This window comes from Myripristis murdjan, chromosome 8, assembly GCF_902150065.1.
Source record: "Myripristis murdjan chromosome 8, fMyrMur1.1, whole genome shotgun sequence".
Lineage (NCBI taxonomy): Eukaryota > Metazoa > Chordata > Actinopteri > Holocentriformes > Holocentridae > Myripristis > Myripristis murdjan.
The window spans coordinates 29,960,734-29,980,075 of NC_043987.1; the positions used below are offsets into that span (position 1 = coordinate 29,960,734).

General features: G+C 42.6%; 3 protein-coding genes across 3 annotated transcripts; all 3 read left to right on the forward strand.

The window, feature by feature from the left end:
- Positions 1 to 1,918: 1,918 nt before the first annotated feature.
- Positions 1,919 to 5,127, forward strand: LOC115364114 (uncharacterized). The gene is made up of 3 exons (XM_030058544.1): positions 1,919 to 2,179; positions 2,981 to 3,141; positions 3,612 to 5,127. The coding sequence occupies exons 1-3, from the start codon at positions 2,039 to 2,041 to the stop codon at positions 4,474 to 4,476; spliced, it is 1,167 nt and encodes a 388-aa protein (XP_029914404.1). The 5' UTR covers positions 1,919 to 2,038; the 3' UTR covers positions 4,477 to 5,127.
- A 1,253-nt stretch (positions 5,128 to 6,380) lies between these two features.
- On the forward strand, positions 6,381 to 8,968 carry LOC115363742 (heat shock 70 kDa protein 1-like). The gene is made up of 2 exons (XM_030058015.1): positions 6,381 to 6,453; positions 6,835 to 8,968. The coding sequence occupies exon 2, from the start codon at positions 6,853 to 6,855 to the stop codon at positions 8,770 to 8,772; it is 1,920 nt and encodes a 639-aa protein (XP_029913875.1). The 5' UTR covers positions 6,381 to 6,453; positions 6,835 to 6,852; the 3' UTR covers positions 8,773 to 8,968.
- A 7,441-nt stretch (positions 8,969 to 16,409) lies between these two features.
- On the forward strand, positions 16,410 to 18,424 carry LOC115363743 (heat shock 70 kDa protein 1-like). The gene has a single exon (XM_030058016.1). It carries the CDS (start codon positions 16,415 to 16,417, stop codon positions 18,332 to 18,334), a length of 1,920 nt encoding a protein of 639 aa, XP_029913876.1. The 5' UTR covers positions 16,410 to 16,414; the 3' UTR covers positions 18,335 to 18,424.
- Positions 18,425 to 19,342: the final 918 nt, after the last annotated feature.

The window sequence follows — 19,342 nt, forward strand, 5'->3', positions numbered from 1 at the left end:
CCCCTGTGTGCCAACAGGCTTTTGAGCGTGTGAAAGCACTATTGATTAATGCGCCAGTTTTGGCGGCCCCGCGGTTTGACCGTCCGTTCTCACTCCAAGTGGACGCTAGTCACGTGGGAGCGGGCGCAGTCCTCCTGCAGGCTGATGATTTTGGCTTTGAGAAACCCGTGAGCTTCTTTTCGAAGAAATTCAACTCCTACCAGTTAAACTATTCTACGGTAGAGAAAGAAGCGCTTGCACTCATTTGGGCCCTGAAACATTTTGATGTTTATGTGGGATGTGGTGTTGTACCGGTTGTTGTTTACACCGACCACAATCCCCTAACTTTCCTTAACTCTCTGCAATGTCCAAACCAGAGGTTAATAAGATGGTCTTTACTCCTGCAGTCCTACTGGCTAGACATTAAGTTCATCAAGGGTTCTGACAACGTGGTGGCAGACGCGCTGTCCAGAGCTCCTCAGTAGGACTGTAATAACTGTGTAGCAACCTGCATGTCCTCAGTGTAACTTTTCCTTGTGCGTAACTTTCCCTTTCTTAAACTGCTTCTTACTGGTACCAGGTTGCTGAGGGGGAAGGGGTATGTTACAAGTGCTGAGCTGCACCCACGGATGGAAAATGTCAGGTTAGTAGTTCGTTTGGTGGGGAGGAAAAAAAAAAAAAAAAAATGTATATTTATGTGATAACTTATGTCTAGCTTGCAAGAACTTATTTAATGGTTAGAGATACTTTGATTATTTGTTGTTCCGGGGTTGGAACCCCTTTCTTATGGAGGGGGGTGTGACGGCCTCCTGCCTGGCAGGGCCTGCTGGGTGTGGTTATGTGTTTTCCCCCTGTTGTTGTGTGTATGTGTGTCTCCCTGTTGCAGGCTGCTGGTGGGTGGAGACTAGTCTCCCCAATTGGGAGCACCTGGCCAGGCTCCCAGGGGTTAAAAGGCCCCCTCTCCTTCCCTCATTCTCCCTCTTATCCACCCTGATGGCACCACGTCTTTTCTTTGGTTGGCTTTGGCCTGATTTAGTTTTATTTCTCTTACACAACACCCCGCACTCACCATTTGTTCACACATCCATCGGCAGACACACTGACATTACAGATTCTCACACTTCACAACTATAGAATGGTTTTGGTTAAGTTATGTTAATAAATCTTTAATTCTTTACGTTAAACACTGTGTACCTCCACTTTTTGTCACGGCTCATGAGCCGGGTCGTGACAGTGGTGACTTGTGAAAATGTGAGTTTAGTGTGTGTGTGTGTGTGTGTGTGTGTGTGTAGGGGTTGTAATTGACAGGGTGTCTTCTGAAACTGTTTATGACTCAATTGCCTTCATCAGTCTTCATCTAAGTCTTGTAATTGAAAAAATTCAGTATAACATTTCAAAGCCTTTTCTGTCCATAATCATTCATTCCTGTTTTTATCTGCCAGCCTCCTGTTGACATCGTGGCTCCTCTGATCCAGACTCAAGCAGACAGAAGTTTTCTCCTCTGGTCACAAGGGACTGGGAGACCATGGCCATCGCAGACGAACTCGTGGATGAGATTTTCTCCTGGATCCAGCAGAGTGAGCGCTGTGCAGAGAAGCTGAGGGAACTGGCCCAAGAGCTGGAGTCTCTCAGGGAGAAATATTCCCATATTAAGAGATTGTCTGAGTTTGGTAAAGCAAGTTTGGTATGGGGCGGCCTGGTCAGTCTCTTAACTGCAGGAGCTGCTCTTCCTCTTCTAGGTGCGGCAGGAGCAACATATGCGGTGGCTGCTGCATCAGGCAACGCTGACTTGAAGCTGGCTGAGGACTTCACATCAAGTGACACACTGAAAGATGCAGAGAAAATGGCAAAGAACATAAGTGAAACTGAAGGAAAAATCAAGCAGATGTTCCTACAGCTAAAGGAGGAGGAAGAGGCCTGGAGCTCTGAGTCCGATGAGCAGGAAGGAAACGACATCAGTCAGGTTCTTGGAGCGGTGGCAAGACGAACAGGAATACCGTGCCCGGTGACGAATGGCCATGTGTCAAAGCTACACGCTTCTTCTATAGAGTACCTTAACATGCAACTCCTGAATCCTGTGCATATAAAGGAGCTAGTTCATAGATTCACACTTTTTATGGAAAAAATATTTTTTCCACCAAAATCATCCGAGAACCTCGTCAGGGAGACGTCAACAGCTTCACTTAAAGGAGGCGCCGAGGTTGGTCTGATAACTGATTCGGCAGTTATGAAAACACCAACAATAGTAACAATTTAGTTTTTCAGACTGAATAACAATTAAATCATGATAAACAGGAAAATTACATCTGATGATATGAAAAGCATGTCATGCATCCAACATGGTTTAAACCAAGTTAAAAGTCTGAGAATGACGCGCTGTCCAAGGGGAAACGTGCTGACCGATCCTAAGTCCCGTCCCCTCCTAGTTACTGTTGCTAGGTTGGACGATGTTTGTGTGCTCACACGCAGAGAAAGTGAAATTCAGTGGCAGGCTACTCGTCATGTTTATTCCCGCAGTTTTAAACAGACATACATGTTATATATGTATATTATCAGCGTTTTCTACTTTGAACCATGCCAGGGTCGTTGCAATTTGACCTTGACTTTTTACATGACGACCTTCGAAAAAGGCGGTTCCGCCCTGTCCAAGGTGCACAAAGCCTTAAACGGCTCTATCTCTGTGTGTTCGTTCCCACCGTTTCAGTCAACCAACATGTCACATATGAAAATGTTCAGTGTCCTCTGCTGAATCTGAACACATCACCATCAAGGCAACCACACTTCTTTTTACAGCATGTCTCCCAGAAGTCGCCAGCGTCACCAAGGCTACGGTAGGCTAAATTAGCTGTAGATGTGTTGTATGTCTGAGGGAAACATTTACTGAGCTGCAATTGGCTGGTTTGAATTAGGGGGCAGGACTTAGGATTGGTCAGTCGAGCAGGCCGCTTTACAAATCTACAAACTCGGAGCCTTTCCCAAATCCTTTCCCGATCATTTACAGGTTCCAGGCAGTGCTGGTGGATCGATGTTTCCACTTCCTGACAACTGCACGGATTCATTCAGGAAATATCATCTGATCGAAGCCAGCCATTCACTGAGGAGTAAAGCTGATGAGATTATAGAAGACTCCCAGGAACTTGAGATGCTACTCAAAGAATTCATGTAAGATATTTTGTCCAATGGAAAATGTTACCTAAAGTTTTCACTTATTGTTTAATAATTGATTTTAAACTCTTATTGTTCCTCCATATGAAAACAGAGAAGGGGCTTTTTTTTTTTTTTTTTTCTCAAAATTGCGCCTGTTGAAAATGGGCAGAAAACATTTCTCTGTTTCTGTGCAAAATATCTCAGATGCTGCTGATCAGATTTTTATGAAATTCTGGCACTTTCAAAATGTGCAACCACACTAATGAGGGCTGATATTTTGCTGTTAATTTGTTTTCTCCCTTTGGCCACAACATTTAGGAATTCAGCTGATTTTATGATTATTATTCAGTCATTATTCCTTCATGTTAATTATCACATAAAACTGTTTTTATCACCATTATAACTGTTCAAATGAGTAGTTTCAAAGTCACTACTGTTGATATTGGTGTTGTTTAAACCCCCCTCTTCATGATTGTTATTCACAGAGACATGGTCACTGACATACAATCACAGATCCTCAGGAACCATCAGATTCCTTCAGAAACCGATCAAGATGAAAGCAGCTGTGATGAAGAGGAGGAGCACTGGGCGAGAATGGGGCTGCTCAACATTCAGTCCTTGAATAACAAAGTGAGCAAAGTCAGACGGTTCATCGTGCAGAACAAGCTCGATGTGTTTCTCCCAACAGAGACCTGGTTAGATCCGTCCAGTGCAGACATCGTCCTGTCACGAGCTTTACCTGGGAGCTTTAGCTTCTGTCATCAGTCCAGGGGTGGTAGAGGACAAGGTGTGGCGATTCAGTACTCAAATAAATTCCAGGGGAGGAAAATTAACATTGAATCCATGGAAACATTTCAATGTGTTGCCTTGGATCTGTGGCACGATAAGTGGGATGCACCGATCCTGCTGGTCAATGTGTATCGCCCGCCAAAACAAAAGCGGGTACGCTTTGACAAGTTCCTGATGGAGTTTGAAAAACTCTTGAATGAGATTTTGAATTATAAAAATGTACTCATGACCGGTGATTTCAATATTCATGTTGATAAAGTTTACAATAAGTGGTGGCCTTGGGAGTGGCTACGCTGGGTGATCTATAAAAGGAGATCCCCCAAGAAGGATTTCTGTTTGTTTTTGTTGAAACATGGTCTTGATCAAGACCATGTTTGTGAGCCGACCCACAAGGACGGCCACATTTTGGATCTGGTCATCACCAGGAATGTCCAAGTTTCCTCCTTCTCTGTCCAAAACGATAGGATATCCGATCACTACACTGTGTATTTCAGTGCAAGGCCAGATGGGAAAAAGAAAACATGCAAAAAGAATAAAGTACAGGAACCAGACGACCTTTAAGAAGTTTGATATAGCTTGGTCCACCTGTTACTGAAAAGATAGCCAATGGTAATAAAAAAAAAAAAAAACTAATATAAGTAGTAAGATGTTTTCAAAACAGAGTTTAGAAGCACTCCCAAGAAACATGAAAAACAATTTCTGAAAACATTAAAAACAACAAATCAGTCCAACTGGCCAACAAATTGATGGCAAAAGCATCATATGAATATGAAACCAAGGTTTGGATTGTGTTATCTTTACAAACTGAACACCTGACAAATATGGAAATAATGTTGGCACACGTTAAGCTTTTCTAAGAAATGTCGAGTTTTAGTTTTAATGACTCAAATTTCATTTGGTGGCCAAAATAAGACAAGTTTATTGGTATTTGTACTACATGGAAAACAAACCAAGCTGTGACTCTGCTGCAGCAAAGTCTGCAGAGAGAGAGAGCGCAGTACAGTCTGTTGGCCACTGGGGGCAGCACTCACTAGACAGGTATATGACCCGACTTTACTTTCTGATTTATTAATTAAAATCAATCAATTTTTAGCCAACCAATCAATAGGAAATTGCATGTTGACTCATGAAAATTACACGTAATGTAGAATTACATAAAGCAGAGGAGAGAAATGCAACAAATACAGAGCAGACAGGCTTGCCATTTTTGCACTAAATAAATAAATAAATAAATAAAAAAAATAAAAAATGCGCTTATCTTTTTTCTTTCTTTTCTTTTTCTTTTTTTTTTTTAATTCTACAAACAATTGTCAACCTACAAAGCATGTTTTTTGATAGCGGGTTTGTTAAACGTACACACATTACTATGATTCCCCTTTCCATAGTCACGCCACTTTTATATTTTCTGTTGATATTGATGTTTTGCGGTATTGGAAATTGATTTTATTGTTTGGATTTATCTTATTGTCACTATAAATTTTAATCGTGCCTGTATTAGTATCGTCGAGTTTGTTCTTTTAACGGCATTCTGTTTGTTTTATAGGAGATCATTATATATTTGCCTTTTGTATTTACATCTTCACCCATTCATTCATTCATTCATCCATTTTCCAAACCGCTGATCCTAGTGAGGGTCTATAAGTAAGAATTATTATTAACATTATTACCTACAAGGAAACACGCTCACCAAATGATAGCCTTGATGCAATTACTAATCAGTCTATAAGTTCAAGTTCATTAATTGATCATCTATCTATCGACGCATGGAAACACTTTAATCTCTTTCAGTCAGGAGATTTTAAAACTTTAATGATCATGGATCTCTTTAATGACTTCTGTAATTAAATATATATGGAAACATGTAGTCTTATTAAATTACTGATGTTGTACAATTTGTTGTCGTGTTGTTACCATGTTTTTGAGCCTCGAATGTACAAAATAAAACCAGAGAAACACACACACACACACACACACACATACACATGCTTCTTTGTTTGTCCATCTAAATAATAAAATTAAAAAAAAAAAAAAAAAAGGGGGGGGGGGGGGGGGGGGGGGGGGCAATCATTGATAGAAGCTTCATGTCGTGTTTTTTCTGGAAGTTTCTCGGTTTCGCTCCAACAGTCCATATTAGGCTGGGACGTGGGTTGACGTCACCGGGCCGTCATCGCTCATTGGTCAGGACTGTATGAATCAGCTGAGTAAAGTAACCAGAATTATCCGCGAACAGAACCGGATGTAAGACTAATTTACCTTCAAAATAAAAGCAGCAACGACACGCCTACTTGATTCGAGTGCACGTTCATGATGAGGATTTTTTTTTACAAGCGACAGACGGAAGTGACTTGTTTTATTCAGGAAAACTTGACAATAATGTGTGAAACGTCTGGAAACAACTAGAACTCATTGAAAACCGTTTATAAGAGCTCCGCCGGGAGCAGAAAGAGAAACTGCGGCAGGTCAGACCTCAGCAGAGGGTCAAGAGGAGAAGAAGAAAACTCGTCCACTTCCTTTATCGGACAGGCACATTTAACAATAGTAAGTAGCCTACTGATTCACTATTATTTATATGAAATAAATGCTATCAAACTGTATGATTATTACTGGGACAATTTACGGTTGGCAATCAAGTTGTTCTTATTTTATAATAGATGGTAGGCTATGAAACATATTCATAGCAGTAGTGTTTACAGTTTGAGCAAATCATATGGATGAGCTTTTTTTCCCTCTAAGAAGTCATGAGTATGAAAACAATTAAAAGTGTGGGGATTTGGCTTGTTTTATTAAGTTAATCAATAATTAAATCAATAGTGTAAAATAATAATAATGTAGACCTTGAGATGTAGTGTGAGTAGGTGTTGATATGCTGTAACTTGGTAATATAATATGATGCTAAAATGTTGCTCCACGTCTTCACAGGCAGCTCTCTCCAGCAACATGAGTGCAGCTAAAGGTGTAGCTATTGGCATTGACCTGGGCACCACCTACTCCTGTGTGGGGGTTTTCCAGCATGGAAAAGTAGAAATCATCGCCAACGAGCAGGGCAACAGGACCACTCCCAGCTATGTGGCCTTCACAGACGCCGAGAGACTGATCGGTGATGCGGCCAAGAACCAGGTGGCCATGAACCCCAGCAACACGGTGTTTGATGCCAAGCGGCTGATCGGAAGAAAGTTTGACGATGCGGTGGTGCAGTCAGACATGAAGCACTGGCCCTTCAAGGTGGTTTCAGATGGAGGGAAGCCCAAAGTTCAAGTGGAATACAAGGGGGAGGACAAGTGCTTCTACCCTGAGGAGATTTCCTCCATGGTCCTGGTGAAGATGAAAGAGATTGCCGAGGCCTACCTGGGCCAGAAGGTGTCCAACGCAGTCATCACTGTCCCAGCTTACTTCAATGACTCTCAGCGTCAGGCCACTAAGGATGCGGGCGTCATCGCAGGACTGAACGTCATGAGGATCATCAACGAGCCCACGGCCGCCGCCATCGCCTACGGTCTGGACAAAGGCAAGTCAGGAGAACGTAACGTCCTGATCTTCGACCTGGGCGGGGGCACCTTCGACGTGTCCATCCTAACCATTGAGGACGGGATCTTTGAGGTGAAAGCCACAGCTGGAGACACCCACCTGGGCGGAGAGGACTTTGACAACCGCATGGTCAACCACTTTGTGGAGGAGTTTAAGAGGAAACACAAGAAGGACATCAGCCAAAACAAGAGAGCCCTGAGGAGGCTGCGCACTGCTTGTGAGAGGGCCAAGAGGACCCTTTCCTCCAGCTCCCAGGCCAGCATCGAAATCGATTCTCTGTTTGAGGGCATCGACTTCTACACCTCTGTCACCAGGGCTCGCTTTGAGGAACTGTGCTCTGACCTGTTCAGGGGAACATTAGAGCCTGTGGAGAAAGCCCTGAGTGATGCCAAAATGGACAAGGCCAAGATCCATGACATTGTCCTGGTCGGAGGCTCCACCCGAATCCCCAAAATCCAGAAACTGCTGCAGGATTTCTTCAACGGCAGGGAGCTGAACAAGAGCATCAACCCAGATGAAGCAGTGGCTTACGGCGCTGCTGTCCAGGGGGCCATCCTTACAGGGGACACCTCGGGCAGCATTCAGGACATGCTGCTGCTGGACGTGGCACCTCTGTCCCTGGGTATCGAGACAGCCGGAGGTGTCATGACGTCTCTGATCAAACGCAACACCACCATCCCCACAAAACAGACCCAGACCTTCAGCACTTACTCTGACAACCAGCCTGGGGTCCTCATCCAGGTCTATGAAGGGGAGCGAGCCATGACCAAGGACAACAACCTGCTGGGCAAGTTTGAGCTGTCAGGAATCCCCCCTGGTCCCAGAGGGGTTCCTCAGATCCAGGTCACCTTTGACATCGACGCCAACGGCATCCTGAACGTGTCTGCGGTGGACCAAAGCACGGGCAAAGAGAACAAGATCACCATCACCAACGATAAGGGCCGGCTCAGCAAAGAGGAGATCGAGAGGATGGTGCAGGACGCTGACAAATATAAAGCTGAGGACGATCTTCAGAGGGAGAAGATTGCTGCTAAGAACTCCCTGGAGTCGTATGCCTTCAACATGAAGAGCAGTGTGCAGGACGAGAGTCTGAAGGACAAAATCAGTGAGGAGGAGCAGAAGAAGGTGGTGGAGAAGTGTGAGCAGACCATCACCTGGCTGGAGAACAACCAGCTGGCTGATAAAGAGGAGTTCCAGCACCAGCAGAAAGAGCTGGAGAAAGTGTGTAACCCCATCATCACCAAGTTGTATCAGGGAGGAGCGCCTGCAGGTGGCTACAGAGAGCAGGCACGATCCAGCTCTCAGGGCCCGACCATCAAGGAGGTGGACTAAAGCGGCCCTTCATCTGGACTCTGACATGAATCTGCTGTCATCATTTTGATCGTTTATGAACGTTGACCTCCTGCCACATTTTTCTAAATATTTGACTGTTTTGTGTTTGTGATGTATAAATTGTAAAGACCTTTAAAAGTGGAGAAAAGCCTGTTCCTACTGTTAATTATTCATCCATGCATTGCTGGACATTGCAATAAAATGATATAATTACATTGGTTTTGGTAGTTTTGGTTTATTATTTCTTTTAAATATTCACAAGTAAGCCTTTATGACTTACTGGGGTAAAAAGTGTTTCTGTTTTTTTTCTGAGGTGATTGACTGAATAAAAGTGATTGAGGTCAGTGATCACTAGGTGATTGACCATGTGTAGAAATATGAAATTCATGCCGGAGCATTGCGTTCTGTGGAAAACTTGGGCCTAGAGGACCAGACTATCTACTTCAGCGGTGTGTGTTATTAGCACTCCACCTGTAATCACAGCTTTTGTGAACCTAAATGTAGGAAGAGCAGATACTAAAAAAACCTACATTGCCACTAGTCAAAGGAAATCATTCCTCTAACTCACACAAACACAGCAAAGATGAGCCATATTGTCTCATATCATTTAGTGTGCAGGGTCATAACTTTGACAAAGTGGAATTATATAAATTTTATATGGAGTTATTGATCTTCTTTCTTTCTTTTTCACACATCTGGGGAATTAGTTAAGTGCAGCATGATCCCAAAGATCCACAGTAAGAGCAGTGCAGCCTGGGAATGTGAAAGAATGAAAGCTTTTCACTTCCTTGTCAGACTTACACATCATAACTAACAAATGAAACTCTGCACATTTCCCCCTCCCTGCAAAAGTGTTGCTGAGTAAAACAAATCTCTATAAATGGCTGTAATTACATTAGCAGTCCCCAAGAAGGTAAATATTCTCAATCAAAGAAAAGAGATCAGAAATCATTTTAATTTCCACACAATATGATAGCATTGACATAAAGGTAAACACATAAAGGAAAATCAGTTGCATATTCTATAAGAGACAGACTCTTGATGGATCGCTTACAGTTCGGTGTAAAAACATCCAAACCTGAGAGAGCCCGTTTCATTCAGTCGTACTTCAGCTGAGGCAGAGTGTTTCACTGAACTCAGCTCTCCAGTCATTTGTCATGAAGAGACTTAATGACAGCTCTCTGGATTTCTTATGTGAATGTAAATGAAGCCAGAGTCTCACCGCCAATTTTCCTCCAGGACTGGAGCTCGTCAGTAAAACCTGTCCAGATCACAGCAGAGCTGCAGGCGCTCTGCATGCCACAAAAAACACCTTCACTCATTTGGCTTTTCAGGTTTTCAGACCTAGAAATTCTTGATTGATCCCCGAGGGGAAACTGAGTTAGTTACTGTTGCACAATTATCAAGGGAAGAATTGAATAATAAGAAAAATAAAAGAAAAACAACATATAAAATATAAAAGTGTGTGCCTTACAAATCTAAAAAAGTATGTGCATTATTTATAAGTTGCATCAAAGATATAGAATAATGTGCGTTAAGTTTTAGTGCGTGCATGAATCCTACAAGTGTTTCAACAGTAACTACAGAGATAAGACATTGAGCATATGTAAAAAAAAAAAAAAAAAAAAAAAAGGTCTGCCTATATACACCATGTATACACTAGATCATATTAAATTATTATACATTCTACAAAATGCTATATCTGAGGTTAAATAAGGGGTTCATTGTATGTATAACTTTTTCACAATCCAGAAAAGCAGGTTTTCAGTGGAGGTGAAATGTACTTTCAATGTAAGCCGTCATTTAAGTGTTTCTTCACATCCTGTTCAAACTCCTGACTGGTCAAACTGGTTGGAGCTTCATGATCATCAAAAACCTGACAGCAGTGTGGTGGAGTCGGCTAAAATGGGCCACTTTTTGGTAAACGATTTGTACGACCATCAAAGACGCTGTGCATGAGATTTAATGATGTTTTTAAAAATTGGCGTGGGTGTCTTAATAATAATTTGTTAAAAATGTGAAAAAATGTAATTGTTTTGGAATAGTAAGAGTCAGAGTATGAGCAGGTTCCCTCTTAGGCTGCAACACACTCATGTTCAGGTAAAATGAGCCAATATAAAGAGTATTGTTCTCAGCTGAAATAATTTTCATTTTAACAGGAAACTGACAAAAAACTGTTGTTTCTAGTGTGCTAACAACACCGTAAATACATCACATGCAAGAAAAAGTTGTGTGTGTGCGCGTGTGTGTGTGTGTCTTTATGGGACTGTGTGTTGGTGTATGCTTGTGTCAAACATGTGGAATGTCATGGACAAAAAAAAAAAAAAAAAAAAAAAAAAGCCAGAACAGCTTGAAGGTTTCCAGAAGCTTGGTCCAAACGTATCATTTGGTCAGCTCCTGTCAGGTCTTGTCCTGCCTCACAAACTTTGCACATGTAACCATCATCATCATCACAGACACCTTCATCCTCTCCGCCGGAGCTGCACTGATGACAGCACACCTGCTCCTCAGGCTCACTCACATCACCGTACACTCTCTGGCAAGCTCAAAAAGATTAGTTACATTTTTACAGATACATATCAAGACCTATGAACCTGTTGTGTGCCTTCAGTTTCTGTATTTCTATGTAAGTGAGAGAGAGAGAGAGAGAGAGAGAGAGAGAGAGAGAGAGAGAGTGTGTGTGTGTGTGTGTGTATGGCGTGTTTTAGCTGGACATCATGGCCCATTTTAGCTCGCTGATTACACTAAAATAGGCCACTACCTAAAATGAATTTTTCATCACAGTCCAAGTTTAAATTTCAGCTTTTTTTTATTTTGAAGTGTCTGTCAAAACATTGTCAATAAACATTTTACTTTGTTGGTAAACTCACTTATAATCGCTTAATCAACCTCATGTTGAGCGAAATCTCCTACTTTCCTGAATGATTTCTCTGATATGCTTCATGTAACACTCTGCCCCGCCCACCTCAGCAGCCTCCGACCAATCAAAACCACTGTTACATGTCAACTTGTGTCAGGGCTGCCCCTGGTCAAATTGGGGCCCTAAGCAGCATTTTATTTGGAGGCCCCCACACCCCCGGCTGAATCAAAAATTACTGGATTTTTGGTGTGACACCTCCTGCCGACCACACAATCCCAGATGTATAGTGGGAATAAAATGACGGCACAAAGACATTCCATTAAACTTGACAAGCTTTATTAGTAAGAACAAAGTACTGTAAGTGGAATAAGCAGTACTATATGCGTCAACTAAAAAAAAAATAACTTCAAACTAGAATAAATAAAAAAAAATCTGAGTCACAAATAGTCATCAATTAAAAAAATTATTTCACCAAAAGATGTTTTTCTAAAAAAAAAAAAAAAAGTAACTTCAACCTGACAAATATCTTAAAGCAGGTCAGTGAACTAAACAAGCATGTGTGTTATGAATTAAATGAATTAAATTCAAATAGCCTTAAATTTATCTTCTTTACTGATGCATAGATTGATAGGCTATAAACTTAAGCTAATATATGACCACCAACTGGTCAATTTACCACTCCTTTTTCACAGAGGTGAATGCATATGCAGACAAATACATTAACAAGACATTCAAGAAATGGTAAGAGGGCTGCTGGAAGATATCATCTCCATTTTAGACAGAGACTTACAGAAGTCTCTCTTCTATCTCATTATGAGTAGCAGCTATTTAATTTAAGAGGGTTATGAGGCTCCAACCTTGTCTGGCCCTTTTTTACATGATGGCCTGTTTTCTCCGGCTCCACCCGAACTGACCTGAGGGGATGAAAGCTTTTCACCTCCATGTCAGACTTACAGATCACTCAGATGTCCATTTGGCTTTTCAGGTTTTCAGACCTAGAAATACTTGATTGATCCCCGAGGGGAAACTGAGTTAGTTACAGTTGCACAATTCTCAAGAGAAGAATTGAATGATAAGAAAAATAAAAGAAAAACAACATATAAAATATAAAAGTGTGTGCCTTACAAGTGTAAAAAGGTATGTGCGTTATGTATACGTTGCATCAAAGGTATGTGCAAAATTATGTGTGTTAAGCCTCATAGTGTGCATTAATCCTACAAGTGTTTCAACAATAAATACAAAGATAAGACATTGGCCATATGTAAAAAAATAAATAAATAAAAAATAAAAAATCTGCCTGTATACACCATGTATACACTATATCATATTAAATTATTATGCATTCTACAAAATGTAATACCTGAGGTTAAATAAGGGGTTCATTGTATGTATAACTTTTTCACAATCTAGAAAAATATGTTTTCAGAAGTGTACTTTGAATGTTGGCTGTCATTCCAGTGTTTGTTCACATCCTGTTCAAACTCCTGACTGGTCAAACTGGTTGGAGCTTCATGATGTTTCTGAGAGTAAAATCATTCCTGAATGTAGGGACTCAAATTCTGCATTTGGTGGCGGCTGTGACATTTTGAATCACATTACAGATTATATTTTATAAAGCACGGTCAGGTTAACATATGAGAAATAAGGATTTCTCAGTCTGAGGCCCAATTTGAAATGCCTTCCTTCACCATGCATGTGATATTTTACAAGTACATTCACATTTAATTACTGGAATGCTTTTCAGTATTTTGTTGTTGCTTGTTTGTTTGTCTTAAACGTGTCATGTATTGTTTTTCAGAAAGACTTTTTATTTATATTGGCTATGAAGCAATTTATTATGTTATAACAGTGTCATTCTTAAATTTCTGATTACTATCAGTCATAGGCTATCAAAAATAAAAGTTTGCATTCGTAAAAACTGTCATCATTAGCCTACTCTTGTTATTGTTTATACCTGATTTTTTTTTTTATTCCTGACTTTTTTTCCCCCGCTTTCAACCTGTAAAGGTATTTTTGAGCCCATTCACATTGCTGTCATTGTCTTTCTCAAGCCGGTATGAACCTAAAGAAGCTCCTCAATTACAATGTCTAACCGGTTTTACAGACCATTACCCAACATTTACGAAACACGGGGACCACACACAAGTCTGTCTGCTGAAGTCGAGAAAAAAAAAAAACAAAAAAAAAAAACCCATCACGTTAAACCTGTAAACACAAATTATCTAAAGTCCCTGAATGTACAAAAAACAGCAAAAATATTCTCCAATATATTTTTCTGTCTGGATTTCTCTGATTTTCGCTCCATATGTCCAAATTATTCTTGACAGCAGAGCCGGCGGCCCAAACTGCGCTCCTGCTGCTGATTGGTCAATAATCTGTGCAGCAAGATCTCAGAGTTACTATGGATTACAGCAGGAGGTTGAATATGTTTACCCTCAAATTAAAAGCACCACTGACACTCCAAGTGACATGCGGAGCACTTGCGTCTGAAACAATTTTATTTTGAAAGTCACGCACGGAAAACACTGCTTTTGTTGAGTCTGACTTGACGGACTGGTGTGTTTGAAACTTCTAGAAGCAGCCAAAAAAGTGTCCGCAGGGTCCATATAAACAGCAGCGGGCCTGAGAGCAGAGACAGAAAGCAGAGGCTCAAGAGGAGAAGAGCATCAGTCCGAAACACAGAGCAACAAACAGTGAGTACACACCTCATGTTCATAGGAGAGAAACTCTGCCGACTTAACCTAGTGCTCATTATTTTAATATTTACAGAAACAACAACAACAACAACAACAACAACAACAAACAAACAAAAACATAGCAGCAGCAGTAGTAGGTTAGTAATAGTATAATTTTCTTTTGTTTAATTTTGCCTTGTCTTAGGACCTAATCAACTGATCAATAATCATTTTCACATAATAAGCTGTAAAAATGAAGCGTGAGTAGGCCTAGGTGTTAACGTGTTGTAGCCTAATCGTTAGAGCAATTGTATAAATTTGTTTTGTTATGTTTTGTTTTGCCTTATTTTTTAGGAAACTAATCTATAACTGAATTCAACCAACAGTGTGAAATATGACCCAACGGTAAAGCACATTTTCATTAAACTAGCTACATGAATAAATTGTTTAGGCTTTATAAAATGACCACATGGAGATGTCTATTTCTTATGACGTTTTGAAGGACATGTATAGGCTACCTGACAAATAAAAGGTACTTAATAATTTTTTCCCTTTTATTTGGAACCTTTGTGCAAATGTTCAATTCACCAGTAAACAAAATAGACTATTAAATTTACTATGTAAAACATAAGTGCTATGATGAAGGGAGTCTATCCGCGATCTTCCCGATGCTGGCACAACTTTTTCCCCGGGCAACAGTCGTGCCGTGAAGGCGTCACACGGAGCTACATTCCTTTAGTCAATTACCTAGACCCTTTATTTTTCTGTCAAAACGCCGCCAGACCTGCACGGCAGGAATGTGTGAATCCTGCAGGGGCCCCCGCGGGGGCCGACTGCACCTCTGCAAAAATGTGCCGGCATGCGGGGTGATACTAGACATTTTTGTGCCGGTTGATGAAGAATTGATGCCGGTTTTCATGTCCCGCCAACCGGCTGGAACGGAGGAGGTTTGCATATCTGTTCTAATGCCAGCTCATCCCCAAATTGTACTGCAATGTGTCACTAAATTCACGGTGCGAAATAATCCAAACATTGCTTTGGAGTAAAGTTTTTGTCTCGGTTTATGCAGCCATCACCTCTGCTGTTTTTATCTGAGCTTCATTAGCGCAAATGACATCACTGTCCAGCAGTAGCGGTTTTAGGCACGGGCGAAGCGGGCAGCCGCCCGGGGCGGCATATTTTCATGTCACGTGGGGGGGCGGCATGAGCGCAAAAAAAAAAAAAAAAAAAAATCATCCTCGCTGCAAAGCAGTTTTCTATTACCGTATTCATCTGAATATAAGACAATATTTTTTCCACTGAAAATGCCCTGAAAAAACGCCCTCGTCTAATATTGGGGTCTACACATGTATTGTGCTTGCATATAAACCAGTAGGTAGGCTCGCCTGATGCCGCAATTACCGGCGAATGGCCGCATTGCGCAGTCAATAATCAACCATGTTGTCTGTGTCATTGTCCGTTGTGCTGCTGCAGCCGCATATGAACAAAAGTTGATTTATAATGAGAGGATGGCAGTATGTGTGTGCTGCTCACCTGTCAGATCGGCAGACCTGACCGGGTGGGCGCGGCACCTGTAAGCATCAAGCCGGTGCCTCGACCGGCCCGCCTGATGCCGACCGGTGGCTTTTTTTTTTTTATGCAAACAAGATTTTGTCCATATAAAAAGTATTTTTCCAAAAAAAGGTATTTGTGCAGGTGTTGGCGCCCCTGATCTGGGAGGGGCGCGTGTGGCCGCCAGAGGGGCACCGGTAACGGCCGTTATCGCTTGGAAGTTATCGTTATCGCTTGGAAGTTCGCATGCGCGCGCGTGCAGTAATTTCGCCCAGGGCGGCAACATGGGCAGAACCGCCACTGCTGTCCAGAGTCTTGGACTATTACAAATGACAGAAAACGAACTCCTGTAATACTGGAACAAGCTTATTTTGTGTCACAATGAAATAAATCAAAGAGCAAAAAATGGAATGATATATTGGGGATGATATAGTGTGAAATAATAATGTAGACTTTGAGATGTAGTGTGAGTAGGTGTTGATATGCTGTAACTTGGTAATATAATATGATGCTAAAATGTTGTTCCACGTCTTCACAGGCAGCTTTCTCCAGCAACATGAGTGCAGCTAAAGGTGTAGCTATTGGCATTGACCTGGGCACCACCTACTCCTGTGTGGGGGTTTTCCAGCACGGAAAAGTAGAAATCATCGCCAACGAGCAGGGCAACAGGACCACTCCCAGCTACGTGGCCTTCACAGACACCGAGAGACTGATTGGTGATGCGGCCAAGAACCAGGTGGCCATGAACCCCAGCAACACGGTGTTTGATGCCAAGCGACTGATCGGAAGAAAGTTTGACGATGCGGTGGTGCAGTCTGACATGAAGCACTGGCCCTTCGAGGTGGTTGCAGATGGAGGGAGGCCCAAAATTAAAGTGGAATACAAGGGGGAGGACAAGTGCTTCTACCCTGAGGAGATTTCCTCCATGGTCCTGGTGAAGATGAAAGAGATTGCCGAGGCCTACCTGGGCCAGAAGGTGTCCAACGCAGTCGTCACGGTCCCAGCTTACTTCAATGACTCCCAGCGTCAGGCCACTAAGGATGCGGGCGTCATCGCAGGACTGAACGTCATGAGGATCATCAACGAGCCCACGGCCGCCGCCATCGCCTACGGTCTGGACAAAGGCAAGTCAGGAGAACGTAACGTCCTGATCTTTGACCTGGGCGGGGGCACCTTTGACGTGTCCATCCTGACCATTGATGATGGGATCTTTGAGGTGAAAGCCACAGCTGGAGACACTCACCTTGGCGGAGAGGACTTTGACAACCGCATGGTCAGCCACTTTGTGGAGGAGTTCAAGAGGAAACACAAGAAGGACATCAGCCAAAACAAGAGAGCCGTGAGGAGGCTGCGCACTGCTTGTGAGAGGGCCAAGAGGACCCTTTCCTCCAGCTCCCAGGCCAGCATCGAAATCGATTCTCTGTTTGAGGGCATCGACTTCTACACCTCCATCACCAGGGCTCGCTTTGAGGAGCTGTGCTCTGACCTGTTCAGGGGAACATTAGTGCCTGTGGAGAAAGCCCTGAAGGACACCAAAATGGACAAGGCCAAGATCCACGACATTGTCCTGGTCGGAGGCTCCACCCGAATCCCCAAAATCCAGAAACTGCTGCAGGATTTCTTCAATGGCAAGGAGCTGAACAAGAGCATCAACCCAGATGAGGCGGTGGCTTACGGCGCCGCTGTCCAGGGGGCCATCCTTACAGGGGACACCTCGGACAGCGTTCAGGACGTGCTGCTGCTGGACGTGGCACCTCTGTCCCTGGGTATCGAGACAGCCGGAGGCGTCATGACGTCCCTGATCAAACGCAACACCACCATCCCCACAAAACAGACGCAGATCTTCAGCACTTACTCTGACAACCAGCCTGGGGTCCTCATCCAGGTCTACGAAGGGGAGCGAGCCATGACCAAGGAGAACAACCTGCTGGGCAAGTTTGAGCTGTCAGGAATCCCCCCTGCTCCCAGAGGGGTTCCTCAGATCCACGTCACCTTTGACATCGACGCCAACGGCATCCTGAATGTGTCTGCGGTGGACCAAAGCACCGGCAAAGAGAACAAGATCACCATCACCAACGATAAGGGCCGGCTCAGCAAAGAGGAGATCGAGAGGATGGTGCAGGACGCTGACAAATATAAAGCCGAGGACGATCTTCTGAGGGAGAGGATCACTGGCAAGAACTCCTTGGAGTCGTACGCCTTCAACATGAAGAGCAGCGTGCAGGACGAGAGTCTGAAGGGCAAAATCAGTGAGGAGGAGAAGAAGACGGTGGTGGAGAAGTGTGAGCAGACCATCGCCTGGCTGGAGAGCAACCAGCTGGCTGATAAAGAGGAGTACCAGCACCAGCAGAAAGAGCTGGAGAAAGTGTGTAACCCCATCATCACCAAGTTGTATCAGGGAGGAGCGCCTGCAGGCGGCTACAGAGAGCAGGCACGATCCAGCTCCCAGGGCCCGACCATCGAGGAGGTCGACTAAAGCGGCCCTTCATCTGGACTCTGACATGAATCTGCTGTCATCACTGTGATCATTTATAAACGTTTACCTCCTGCCACATTTTTCTAAGTTTTTGACCTTACTGTAATTATGATGTATAAGTTTTAAAGATATTTAAACTTGGAGAAATTATTAGAATTTTCCTGGTTTCATTTTTCTGGTGTTTCTGGTGTTCACATTTATTCAGTCATGTTATTTACTAGTTATTTACTTTGATGAGTACTCCAAGACTTAAAGTTTTTACTTAAAATACCTCATTTTTGCTATGTACCAAACGCAATGGTAACGTTACACCAAACTAAATGCTGTATACATTTACATTCATGGGTATCATAATAAAAACAAACAAATTGTATCCAGCTCACAGTTTTTATTTTGCCTTCACAGGAAATACATTGTTTGAATTATTCACATTTGGTGGGGAGTTTTAGGGCAGACCCGAGACATTCTTTACGGGAGGGACAGACTGACCAAATATGTCTTTTAGGACTGACACAAATGCTTTGGCGGGCAGATATATTCTTTAAAGGCTTATCTCAAACTGAAACGCATATCTAAGACTAAATTTATTTAATATTTAATAGATAATTTAATATGTAAGCGACTGTCATTAAATAAACTGGAACTTGAGCTTAGAACTTGACAGAGAAGGCCAGTGCCAGTGTGCAAGGACTAAAGAAGAAAAGTTTTCTAGTGCTTTGTTTTTTTTCTCTGTTCAACTGCCTGTAAGAAATACTCGATAGGCATGCACATAGATGTCATTTATACATATATAGCAAATAATGCTATGTATCATCCGCTAGAAAGACCTAGCCTAGCCTAATAAGACAGGGAACAGGCTGACCCTGAATTTAAAGGACCATAACAATGATTCCGAATGTCTGGGTCACTTACCACAATTTTGCCACATTTTACTTTGCAAAAGCCATTTTGCAAATCATGCAGGAGTTCTAAAGATACAGCAGCATATGATCAATAGCCCTCTATTTT